Source organism: Phyllostomus discolor, chromosome 8 (assembly GCF_004126475.2).
Source record: "Phyllostomus discolor isolate MPI-MPIP mPhyDis1 chromosome 8, mPhyDis1.pri.v3, whole genome shotgun sequence".
Taxonomy (NCBI): Eukaryota; Metazoa; Chordata; class Mammalia; order Chiroptera; family Phyllostomidae; genus Phyllostomus; species Phyllostomus discolor.
Window position 1 is genome coordinate 112601914 of NC_040910.2, and position 12662 is coordinate 112614575.

Here is a 12662-nt window from a genome sequence, read left to right on the forward strand (position 1 = left end):
CCCTCCCTCCCTCCCTCCCCCCCTCACTCCCCCTCTCTAAAAATAAATAAATAAAATCTGGAAAAGACAACAGAAGAAGAAGGACTCGACGCTCTGAGCCGGCCCCGCCCCCAAGGCCCGCGGCCTCACCTCTCCCCCAGGCAGTCCCCGATGGCCGTCTTGTTGAGGCCCTCGCCCTTGTACAGGAACTGGGCGATGTCTTCGCAGGTGTTCTTCAGCAGGTCGTTGGCGACGAGGAACTGGATCCCCTGGAAAGCACGGCGGAGATGCCCACGCGCCCCAGACCCGCCCGGAAAGGGGGCAAAGGGCGCGGGTGGGGGCCCGGGACGCAGGGGCGCTGACGGCAGGCTGGGCGCCCTCCCCCTACCTTCTTCGGGTCCATGTTGAACTTCTTCCTGCCCATGGCCACCTGTTTGTTCCTCTGCATGTTCTTCCTGCAACACGACCGCCAGAGCCAGTCAGGGCCGCGGCTGTCGGCGGGCGGGCGAGGCTGACCCGGTCCCCACGCGCGCGGCTGTGCAGGGGCCGCGGAACGCCCGGCCGGGGCCCACGCTCGGGTGCCCCTCCCGCTCCCCGAGTTCTCTCGCACGGGCGCGTCCGAATGTGCTAACTCGTGACTCACGCCGCCCGGCCCCCGGCGCCGTGTGCCCGGGACGACGGTCCGTGAGCCGGCCTGTGCCGCTGCACCAGGGGCGCGGAAGGTGCTGCGACCCCCCCCCCCGCCCCGTCCCCCAGTCCAGCCTCCCCGCCACCTCCGCAGCCCTCTCGGCCACGACCCCTGCCCTGGAGGGGGGCAGGCAGTAAGGGGGGCTGCGTGAGTGCTCGCGAGCAAACCGGGCAGGAGACACACTGCTCCCCCCGAAAGCGCCGGAGCGGCCGGCTCACCTCTCCTCCGTGGACCCCAGGTTTTCGATTTCGTTAGCCACTTCTGCTATCTCATCCTTCAGCCTCTGCAAGACAGACAGCGCGGGGTCACCTCTGTCACCAGGGGGGGGGGGGGGGAGGCGCGAGTCAGGCCAGAGCCTCTGCGGTCCCACAGGGCCCCCCCCAGTGAGAAGCACGATGAGGTGAAATGACACAAACACACAAAAACGTAAAACACTTTGCAAAAGACTCCCCGGGCACAAACGCTGACCTCCTCCCAGCAGGCAGCAAGCAAGGGGACACCGAGGTGAGAGGCACCTGCTGACCCCCAGGAGGCCCCACGGACGGACGCCCGCCCGCCCGCCTACCCCCGAGGAGCCTGCAGGCCAACACAGCTGCCGCGCGGCCGTCCAGACGGACGCCCGCCCGGGGCCTGCCTCCCGCCTCCCTCCCTCCCTCCCTCCCCCGCACGTCGGCGTGGACTGTGGCCGCAAGGGGCCCCTCTCCCGGCATCCACCAGCGGCGCAGCCGTCCAAGCATCAGGGCAAGTGGCCACAGTGCCCAGTACCGGAGCCGGCACCGCAGCAGCTCCGCGCTTCCTCTGCACGCTGCTGCAGCACACGGGGTGCCGGGGGGCCCCCAGCTCCCAGCCATTTCACGGAGAACCCCAGAGGAGCGCCTGCTGCCTGGGGGGAGGAGCCCAGCTAGGGCTCCAGTGACTTGCGACCCACAACGCCTGCCGGCCACGCGGAGGAGCCCAGAAAAGCCCCGATGGGCACTCATGGCGGACGACGTGTCTCTGAGCGACCGGCCGCCCCGCCGAGTCCCGTGCAACCGTGAACGCACTCGGGCCTGCGGCCGCCCGCCCACACCAGGCGTTTCCATCCTGCCCTCCGGACCGAGGGATGGACGCGCAAGGAGCCGAGACTCAGGGCTCCCACACCGCTCGCCCAGCAAGTGGCGGCACCGCGGGGCCGGCCCTCTGCTCGGCCACAGCCCTCACCCGAGGCCCCGCGAGCCCGAGGGCCACGCTGCCTCTGACCGCTGACCAGCTGGTGGAGCTTGAGGTCCACGCACCTCTCTGAGCCCCATCCCCCGAGAGCACTCTACCACCCACACTCGGTTCCGGGGCCCCGCGGGTCGGGGGAACACGCTCTGCGGGACGCCTGTCCCGGCGGCCCCCGGCGCCCGCCTACCTGAATGTCGGCCAGCAGCTCCTGCTTCCTCCGCCGGATGTTCTCCAGCTCCTGGCGCTCCTCCGCCGTCAGGTCGCTGGGGACTGCGCGGAAGGGGAGAACATGAGAAGGGAGCTCACGTCCTGCCGAAAAGTAAAGCCCAGAGGCCGCCAGACCCGGCCGCAGAGGAGAAGGAGCTGGGGCACGTGGCAGCGCAGGGCGAAGGAGCACCCGCCCTGCCCCGGCCTCGGAGTGCGGGGAGCTGGTCAGCTGACCTCTCTGACCCCGGCTCCCTCCCCGAGTCCGACCCCAACGTGGAGGGCCGTCTGGGACACCTCCGGCGGCGAGGGCACGGGCCACCGCAGAGCACGGAGGCTGTGCGTCTCCCCGGAGGGGCAAGGGGAGGGGCTGCGCACGCTGAGGGAAGGCCCACCAGGATACACCCCCCCACCCCCCACCCCCCAACCCCCTGCTGAGAGCCGTGCTGAGCTCTGGGAGCTTTTCTCCCCGCCTCATCCTTCTACTTGGTCTGAGCGAGGTTCTAAAACCAGCTCGTGCCCTCTGACCCTGCTGGGGGCCGCAGGGTGCCGGGAACAGGATGCACTGGCGTCAGGCAGGCCCGGCCCGCGCCCACCGCACGCCAGGCAGCCCACCGCACGGGCGCGGGGCCCCGCAAATGCAGGTGTGCGTGCCCACCTGGCCTCAGGAGAAAGCGAGACCGGCAGCGCCCCGGCCACATCGGAGCAGCCCGCTGTGAGAAGCCACAGGCCGGCCACAGGGCCCCGCCCCGTTCTGGGGGGAGCACGCCCGTCCGCCCCCTCCGGCAGCTCTGCACTTCACACACGGGGGTGGGGGGGCTTCTGGTCCGCCGGGACCGGGTATTCCCCAAGAAGCTGGTTCCTGGAGGCCCCGGAAGACAAGCACTCGCCCCAACACGGCGTGGCGTTGGAGTCCAGGCGACACTCCCTTTTAACGGCTACTCTGCAGGGAATGGACAGTGGGGCTTCGACCCTGCAGCTACGGACAGAGCTCGGTCAGCTCGTCGGTGAGCCCGGCCCCGGCGAGGCCAGCGGAGGCCCTCAGCAGGGGGCTGACGACAAGCGGACCCGTGTCCCCCGAGGAGCCTCCCAGGCCAGGACAGAAGTCCGGGCCGACCTGTGAGCGAGCAGCCGGCCTGGAGCCCCCACGCCGACGGCGGCGGGGAGCCGGGCAGGGCCTGTCCCGAGGAGGCCCCTGGACGGACACCAGCCTCCAGCAGGGCTCCTGGTCCAGCAGGCCCTGCACCGAGTCCCCGGCGGGCAGAGAGCGCGGAGGAGACAAAGGACACTCCAAAGAACAGGCAACTCTGAGAAGGGGCAACGGAGGAAACGAGTGAGCTCTCGGAAATCAAACCCATCTGGCCCCTCTGGCCCCCTCCCACAATGAAGCCCTGGACAGAGGCGGCTGAGGCGCTCCCCCGAACAAGGGGCCGAGAGAAAACAGAGGCAAACTGAAAACACGCAGCCAATCCGTTCGGTGGAGAGACGGCTCCTCTCGTCTCGCAGAGAAACCTGCACCGTGCCGGGGGCAGGAGCTGCAGCCCGGAGCTGCCCTCAGACCCCCGCGGGAGTCGGGAGGCCGCCGCGGTGCGCACACAGGTGCACACAGGCAAGGCGGGGGCACCGTGGGAGCCCGGCACAAGGACCCCGGGCCTAGGCTAAGTCCCTGTCGGGCAGGAGGGCAGGTGGGACCCCTTTCGCACCGAGGACCCCGAGGCCCATCTTCTGGGCCCACCCCCTGGCCTCCCCCCAACAGGCGGACCCGCCACTGGCTGACCCGGGCGAGCAAGGGCCTGGCCCCCGGGGCGGCGTCGCAACGTGGTGACCAGAACAGGCGGTCCGAGGGGCCCCGAAGGCCGCAGGGGGACGGGCGGCAGGGCTGGGCCTCAGGCAGCCACACGCACTCTGCCCTGGGCCCCGGGGGGAGTGGGGGGCCCGGGGAGGGCGCCCCACCGGGTGGGGCTTCCTGTGCGGCCATGCGGGGTGCCGTGCGGGGTGCACGGCGGAGGACGGGCGGACAGGCGGGCCAGATGGCAGCGCAGCAGACAGCCCCTCCCCCGACGGCCGCCACGTGCCGCGGCCACGCTGCTGTGCCGGGGAGGCAGCTGAGTAAGCCCTCGTCTCTCCCTCAGAGCGGCGGGGGGGAGGGGGCAGGGGGAGGGGGGCGGCGGCCCACGCGCAGAGGACGCCGAGCAGAGCCGGAGGGGCCCGGGGCCCCGGGAGCTCGTTCACAAGGCCTCGCGCTCAGGGCACCGGGGCGGCCGCGGGCCCCCCGCCGCCCCCGGGCAGGGCCCCGGGTTAATGAGGGAGATGAAAGCACCCACAACAAGGGGCCCCTGTGCTCGGCCGCGAACAGAGGAGCCTCACAGGGGAGCTCCTGTTTGTTTCCCTGCTTAAACGCTGCTCTGCAGACGGTACCAGTGGGCAGGAGCCCGGGCCGGGACGTGCCCCCGCCGCAGCACACAAAGGGGGGCGTCTTAAAGGGGCAGGCCCTTCCTCCCGGCCGGAGGCACCGGCCCCGGCACAGTGAGTGGGTGCAGCACGTGGTGGCCGGCGGTGCCGCGGGCAGCGCCCCGGGACTGACCTGCCGGGAAGCCCCCCCGTGCAGACGCAGGAGCACAGGCCGCTGCCCACCGGGGCGGGCGGCACCGCCTGTGCCCCATCGCAGGGGCTGAGTGAGGGTCCTCGGTGCGCGCTAGGGCGAGGCGCCAGGGGTCCCCCGGCCACGGCGGGACCCTCTGCCCTGCTTCGAAGACACGCTGGCCTTCCCTTCCCACTGTGACCGCCAAACGTCCTCCTCCCTCTCGTGGCCCCTCCTGGCAAAGGCCAAGGACGCAGATCGACGCCGGACCGGAGTGAGGACGACAGCCCAGGAGGCCCACCCTTTCCCCAGTGCAGGGGGGAGATGGACGAGAGACCAGCCTGGCACACCCCCCCCCGACCCTGCTGGGGCCCAGGAGGCACCGCCGGTCCGACCACGCGCTGCCCCAGCCCGGCCCCACACAGAGCTGCCGCTGCAGAGGCCGAGAGCCCGCCACAGCTCGGGCCGGCCCGCCCGCCCCCCTGCCCGGGCAGCACACGGACACCTCCGGCTCTGGAGGGGACGTCGGCCACTGGCAAACAAACAGCCCTGGGTTCGAAGGTGCAAAGCTGGGACACTGCCGTGAGCAAAGGCGGCGTTCCGCCCCCGAGGACCGGGATGCCAGGCGGCCCGTCAGCAGTCCCAGCGTGGCGGGCTCGGGTCACGAGGCCGGGCACCCTGCCCGCACGCCCGCAGCTGCGGCTGCATCACCGCCCTGCCCTGCCCTGCCCTGCCCTGCCCTGAGGGCAGGCCGCCTGGCCTCCCAGGGAAGCCCAGTGACTCACAGAGCAAAGTCAAAGGACTGGAGAGGTTTTGGCGACACAGGGCCGTCCCGCAGACTTCCACAAGCCCTGGGTCCTTGCCGACCAGACGTGGGCGGGGTCAGCCCTTTAAGACGGGCACCAGCCCGTAACCAGGTCCGGGTGGCCTCCCCGGTAGGGACGCAGGGGCCCGTGACGCGGAAGGCCGCGCCCTGGGTCGACCAGCAGGCCTGGGGCCGGCCGGCGAGACCAGAGCCGGTGGCGGGGGAGGGACGTGGCGGAGGGGTGTGACCGGAGCCCAGGCTCGGTGACGCGTGCCACCGCCGGCACTGACACGTCCCGGCGTCTGCCTCCTTTGGGGAACGAACGACCGGCCTTTCCCGCTGACCGGACACCAGAGCGGCCCTTTCTAAAACTGGCCACCAGGGGCTCGGCCTCCGGGAGGAGGCAGATCCTGCCGCGCCGACGCTCGGAGGGGTCTTGAGGCCATTGTGAGGAGTGAGACGGGCCCCAGGGGGCAAGTCCCGGGTGGTCCCACCGGCAGGAGGGCCAGGGCGAGGGCACTGCTGGTTCCTGGGCCAGCGGACGGCGGGGTGCACTCCACACCAATGACCCCACCCCCGGACACGGGAGGGGGCTTCTGGCTGCGCACATCCCGCCGGGCACCGGGGGCTGCAGAGCCGTGCCCGGGACTCCTGGCTTCTGCGGACCCTGGCTCCTCTCTGAAGAGGCTACGATTTGAATTTCGTGTGGAGACCTCAGAAGAAATGTGTCCCCACCGGTTCACGGCCTGAGAGCCGTTGGAAACCACGCGAGACCAGAACCGGGCCGGCACACCGGCCCGGGGCCAGCAGAGCCGCTGCTCGGCACAGCCGGGAGAGGAGCCGCCTCGCCACCTGCGGCGAGCGGTTCGGAGCCCCCCTCCCTGGCCCGGGCTGTCCCATAGAACCACCCAGGCCCCTGCCCCGGAGGTGCGAGAACTGAGGACGTCAGCACCGTCTCCGGAGACCTTTCTGAGGAACGCCGGCCTGAGCACTCGCCCGCCCCACGGGTGAGCTGCCCGGTGGGGCAGGGGCACTTGTCCGCCCCGTGGCCTCGGGGACCCACCCCCACCCCGCACCCCCACCCCGGTCCCCGTCCCCGCCTTCTCGAGTGGGGGTAGCTGTGACCGAGCTCTGCAAACGGTCCCATAAAAGCCAAGCGTTTCGTCCTTAACCTTCCACAGAAAATGCTAGAACCTGCAGACTCAGTTGGTGTAACGTTCTGACTTAACCAGCTAACCAATGGGAAATGAAGCCAAATCTCAAGGCAGTAAAAGAAACGAAGCTATAAAATTGTATCCTAAAAAGTTCGGTTTAGAAAAACAAAGTTTACATCTGCTTTCAATAAAAGCCACACGAGAAACTGGCCGTTTTAAGAAGCTCGCCCTCTTCTAAACCCTGGCGGTGCCACACCAGCGCTGCAGCCCCGCCTTCCGGGCGCGCCCACCCCCACGCCCACGCCCAGCCCAGCCCGCTACCAGGCGGCCCCTGAAAGGGCTGCAGGAGCGCAGAGCCAGCGGGACCCTGCCCTGCCTTCCGCCTCCCTGGGACCCGGGCGGAGTCCCTGGCTCTCGGGAAAGCCCACGATCCCCTGCCCTGCTGACCCCCCGAAACCGAGCCCTTTGTGCCCCCCCTTCCTCCGAGGCCCGGGCAGGCCTGTGCCGCTGTGGTCACCGTCACGTGCACAGCTGTGCCACCACACCCCCGCCTGCCCCAAAGAGAGGTTTGCCGGGGCGCAGGGGGTCCACCCTCTGGCACTTGACTCTGGTTCCCGGAACCGGCTGGCACGCTGGCCCTCCGTGAGACCCTGGCTTCTGCTCGCTGACACGGCCCCTCGGCCTCACCGGGGGGACGGACACCCGGGTCAAATTAAACGCGCACCCACCTGCTCCTGTACGTGCGCTGGTGGGAGCAGGGCTGCCCACACCCGGGCCAGGCCCCGAGGTCCGTAGGGAAAAGCAGAGACCCCTGCGGTTCTGCGGGCCTGTGCCTGGCCCCCACGCAGGGCCGGAGGCCCACAGACGGACCCTGAGCGTCAGCTTGCTCCTACTCCCCAGGCCTGAAGAAACCACGCCGGACGCCTGCACGTCTCCCACGGGGGCTCACGGAGACACCCTCCGCGGCGGGAGCACGACACGAGACCCCAGGCCCCGCGCCGAGACCGGCCCTCGCCCGCGGCAGCCTGGCTGGGCCCCAGGCGGCAGGGAGCAGAGCGGGGTCCCCTCGCTGGACACGAGGCTCCGCGCCGAGGGCGCCCCTCACCGCCCGCCCGCCTCTTACCCGGGGCGCGTCCTCGCTCCCGCCGCCCGGCAGCAGCGTCAGAGCCTGGGCAGGGCGCAGCCGTCCGCCTCAGAGCCCATGGTGGGCCGGCGCCGCGGCCCCACAGCCCCCGGCTCCTGGTGCACCCAGCGCCCCCGGGGGAGGGAGGGCCGGAGCGGGCCGAGCACGTGTGCCAGCGCAGCCAGGGCGGGGGCGGCGGGAGGGAGCAGAGGCCGAGCGGAAGCCGGGGAGCCGGAGCCGGAGCCGGAGCCGATGCTGGCGGGGATGCCGGCCTGTCCGGGGACGGTGGTGCGCGGGGGGGCTGTCGCCGGCCGACACACAGAGCCCGTGCTCCGGCTCTCTGCAGGCTCCCCGCGAGGACGCAACCGCGGCCACCCCCCCTCCGGCTCCCCCGCTCCCCGGCGGGGCCTCCTGCAGGGGCGGGGACGCGCCGCCCGCCCGCGTGCGCTCACAGCCTCCGCTCTCCCTCTCCTCTCGGCAGCGGCGGCAGCAGCGGGGCCCTGGCGGCTGCTTCCCCGGAGACGTTAACCCTTGCTGCGGTGCCTCCCCGCACGGCACGGGCGGGCGGGCGGGCGGGTCTGCCGAGAGCAGGCCGCTCTGTCCCCCCAGGACCGGCCGCCTCCTTCCCTGCTCTGCTCCGAGCCGCCCACGCCAGCGGCCGCCCCAGCAGACGGCCCCACTCGGTGCCCCGGGCTCCCGCGCTCCAGGCCGCGGGCCCCTCTCCCCGCGCAGATGCTCCGGCCCGCTCCCCCGAGGGGCGAGCCCCCCCCCCCCCGCTCAGGACACACGCTGGCCACTGTCCCCACATGTGGCCCTGGGTCTGGGCCCCGACTGGGGCCGAGACGTCACCCTTGGCCCCGCTCCGGTGCAGCTGCAGCGGGCAGCTGGCCCTGGGACACCTCTGGCTGCGGGTGGGGGCAGGAAGCACGGTGGCGACGGGCTGAGGGCCGCGGCTGCCAGGCTCGGGGGGCGGGCGGCACCGAGAACACGGATGTGGTTTGGGGACCCAGGCCCCACAGGCCCACGCCCCACGCACACGAGAGCCGGGACAGCTGGGGCGGGGGTCTGCGGGGTCCCCCAGAGAGACAGGGCCGTTCCCTGGGGCGGGGAGGGAGGGACGGGGAGGGAGGGACGGGGCTCCCACAGTGAGCCCCAGAGGAGCCAGGGGACAGGCGGAGGACGGGTCACCACGCCAGCCTGACCAGGGCTCTTGGACCTCGCCCCGCTGACCGGTCGGGGTCACTGTGCTATGGGGCCACGGTCCACCTCCGTCCAGCTGCACCCTGGCTCCGCCCACCGGCTGCGGTAGCACCGCTGCCCCACCCCCAGGGGTGACAAATGTCCTCTGGAGGGGGCGACGGCCCTGGGTAAGAACCTCGGCTCTGGATAAACAACTAAAAAGGGGAGAAAACTGAAAACACCGTGGCCTTCCCGTCTTCTGTCTGCAGGAAGCTGCGGTGAGGAGGCCCCGCCTCCTACCACCGCCCGAGCTCTGGGGTTTCCTCGTCCCCGCGGCAGGGCCGCAGACGCTGAGCGCCGCTCCGACGACAACTCGGCCCCTGACAAGAACGGGGCGGCCTGGGCATGCGGCTCGGGGAGGACCCCTGAGACACAGGGGCGCGGCAGGAAGGCGGGGACAGGTGCAGGGCACCCGTGCTGGTCAGGGCCCGGCTCCTGAGGCTGCACCTGGAGCCACCACGGGGTCCTCGCCGGAGCCGGGAGCAAGCGGGGGCCCCGACCTTCGAGTGGGCCCTGTGCACACGCCCAGCCCTCACACGACACGGCTGAGGCCACGTGGGCCACTCACGGGCGGGCTCCTCTCCTCGCCGCCCCTGCGGCTTCCGACCTGCCCCGGGAGGCTGTCCGTGGGGGCAGAGAGCCGACGGCCCGCGCCGACCTGCCCCGTTTCATCCGGGGGCCGAGCGTCCTCAGGCTCCGGCGTCTGCAGGGGGCCCCGGACCCAACCCCCTGGACACACAGGGGCTACTTAAGTGTGGGAGGAGCCGAAAGTTGTACGTGGATGTTTTGACCCTAGGGGTCAGCGCCCCAACCCCACGCTGTTCAAAGGTCAGCTGTACTGGAACCCACAGCCACGGCAGAAGTCGATGTGGAAATCTGCATTCAGAAAACACTCAGACGTGTCACCAGCCACTCCATGCCGTGGAAGGGACACAGGTGTGTTCTGTCCCTGTGCCTGTGACCGCCCTGTGTGGGCTCCGCCCAGGGCCTGGGGTCCGAGCCCTGGGCTCTCGGGGAAGACGAGAAGGAGCAGAGGCTTGGGCCCGGGAAGGAGGGAGATGCAGACACAGCCGGGGCGTCCTCGGGCCGGAAGTCAGGCCTCGGGGCTCCTCTGCGGGGCTCGGAGGGGCGCACCCACGGCAGGAAGTCCCTTGAAGGGATGGTGGGGCCTGCTGGGCGACCCTGAGCCTGGGAGCCTGGGAGCCTGGGAGCCCAGGGGCCAGCAGAGCCCGCCTGTCCTGCCCCTGGGGCGCCGGCCACGCAGGACAGCCTGGGGCAGTCGGACCGGAGCGAGGCCCCTTCAGAACCCGCCACCGCAGACGGCGCCGCCACTGTGCTATGACGTGCCCTTCAAGCGCCAATGCTCCGGCTTGAAAACAAAGACCTCACCGGAGATCGCACCGCAGCAGAGTCCGAGAAACGCAGACGCAGCCGTCAGCAGGGGCGTGGGACCGTCTGTGGGACACGGGTTTACGGCTGCAGCGCCTGCCCTGTCCTTTCCACACCCGGCTCGGCCGCAGCCCGGCCCCCGTGAGCGGGCAGGACCCCACGGGACGCCGTCAGCACGGGGGGGGGGGCAGTGCTGCGGGGGCCGCCTGGAAACACAGGGTCCCCGGAGAGAGGCAAAGGGACCCTCGGTTCCCTCTGGAGTCTCTCCCTGCAAGTAACACCGCTTCATGCCCACTCGGCAGCGCACAACTTCAAACGCTTTTCCACTCCCACGTCCATCAGGACTTCACAACAAAGCCCAGCCGCGGGCACAAACAAGGTGCCGAGGGCACGCTGTCAGCAGGCAGAGCCCCAGCCGATCCGGCCCGGCCTCGGCCCCGGCGCGCCCCTCCCTCGGACTGTCACAGTCGCTCGGCAGCTGGCGGAGCGTGTGCACAGGCCCAGCTGTGCGGGGGGGCAGGGCCGCGGCTGCAGCTCGGGCCTCCGGGCCCAGACGGACGTGAAGGGTGGCAAGCCGACGCCCCAAAGGCAGGAGCAGAGACGGTGGGACGCTCGCTCCCGGGGGGCAAGCCGGCCGGGAAAGCAGGCGGTGCCTGGGTCGGAGCAGGGTGGTCCAGGGCCGCAGGGACTGGGAGGGCACTCGGGACAGAGCCCGGCGTGTGCCTGCGAGGACCCCCCCCACACAGAGAAGGTTCAGAGGCCAAGCAAGGGGCCTACACGCTCTGAAGGGAAGAACCGCCAGCTGAGCCCACCGCGGGCAGGGGAGCCGGCGGAGCTCAGACAGCCGGGGACACTGGGGTGTCGGGCGCGCGAGCCCGGCCCGGGGGAGGGCGAGGCGAGTGCAGCAGGAGAGGGTGGGGCTCCTTGAAACCCCCCCCGCCCCCCCCCCCCCGCCCCCGGGGACCAGACCAGGGAAGGCTGCTGCCCGTGGAGCGCCCGCCCGGCTGACGCTCAGCCCTGCCGCGGCCGGGCCCGGGCCCCAGGCCCCACCGAGGACAGCCACTCCCCCCGCCCTGCCTGAGCACCGAGCCTGTGTCTCCTCTCGGCACCCGGGCATCCCTTTCAGCCTCGGGCGCAGGGCAACGGGCACGAACACTCCAGGAGGGAGGAGAACGGCCGCCCGTTCCCGACGGTCCCGTAGTCACAGCGCAGGTGCCCGGCACTAACCCGGCCCCGTGGACCCTGGCTGACGCGGCACCCCGCCCGCCCCCCCCCCCAACCGAGTGCACGCGGAGGGCGGGCGTCACGCTGGGAAGTCTCCAGGGTGGCGGGAGGCCCGGGACACGGGACCCCGGGTCAGACCCGGAGGTGACGATGAGACGGCACCCCTCGCTGGGGCTGGAGGGGCGCAGAGACGGCGGCCACGGCCCGCCCGGGCCAGGCTGGGCACACTCACTGTCCCGGCATCATCAGGGACAAGTGGGTGACGTCCTCTTCCACTCTCAAGAGTGTGCCCGCTGTCCATGAACTAGTTAGTTAGTTAGTTAGTTAACTATGTTGGCCCCCCCCAGGACCTGGCTACTGGTCTCAGAGAGGGTGGGGGAGGGGAGGGAGGGAGACGCCGATCTGCTGCCCCTCGCACGTGCCCCCACGGGGCCGAGCCCGCCACACGTCCTTCTACTGGACGCTGCGGCAGCCACCGGAGCCCCACCGGCCAGGCCTGAGGTGCCCCATGTGAACCGGAGACCTTGGCTACTAAGGACTCACCTTCCAGGTTCGCTGCCGCCCACATGGACAGTCACCCCACCCTGGGGAGCCTGGGCTCCTGCCCCGCGGGTGCTGCCCCCACACTCGGGCCTGGCCCTGCCCGGAGCCTGATGCCCGCGGGGCAGCTCCCCAGGTCACCCAGACACGCCCAGACCGTCCGGAGGGGAGACGGGGGTGCAGCTTCACACCGTGGTCTGCCGTGAACCCGACAGGAAAACGTGAAGGGAACCCCCGAGTCCGCCGTGACCACCGCGGGGCCCGTCCGAGCCGCAGCCCCACGTCTGTTCCCAGCGCACCCGCACCCTGACCGCCGGCTCCCCACACCGGGGCCTCGGCGGGGGCGCCACCGTGACCCCCCCCGCAGGTCCCGTGACCCCGGCGGGGCGGGAAGCCCCGACCTGCGCCCCCAGGTGGCTCTCCTACAGCACCTTCCGGGATTTATAAGCCAGAGTGGCTCATCCTTTTACTCACGGCGTCACTGTTTACGGGCGGGTGTGGGGCGGGGAGGCTCAGACGGTCCCTGCCTC

At 71.3% G+C, this 12662-nt stretch overlaps 1 protein-coding gene across 2 annotated transcripts in view; it reads right to left on the minus strand.

Moving 5' to 3' along the window:
- Positions 1-12662, minus strand: part of CYTH1 (cytohesin 1) — a 51301-nt gene that overhangs the window by 10418 nt on the left and 28221 nt on the right. For both annotated transcript variants that reach the window (XM_028520240.2, XM_036034217.1), the window contains exons 2-5: positions 2061-2143; positions 886-950; positions 368-434; positions 130-248 (exon numbers count right to left, since the gene is read on the minus strand). In XM_028520240.2, coding sequence (XP_028376041.2) covers positions 130-248; positions 368-434; positions 886-950; positions 2061-2143 — 334 coding nt within the window. The remainder of the gene's footprint in view (positions 1-129; positions 249-367; positions 435-885; positions 951-2060; positions 2144-12662) is intronic.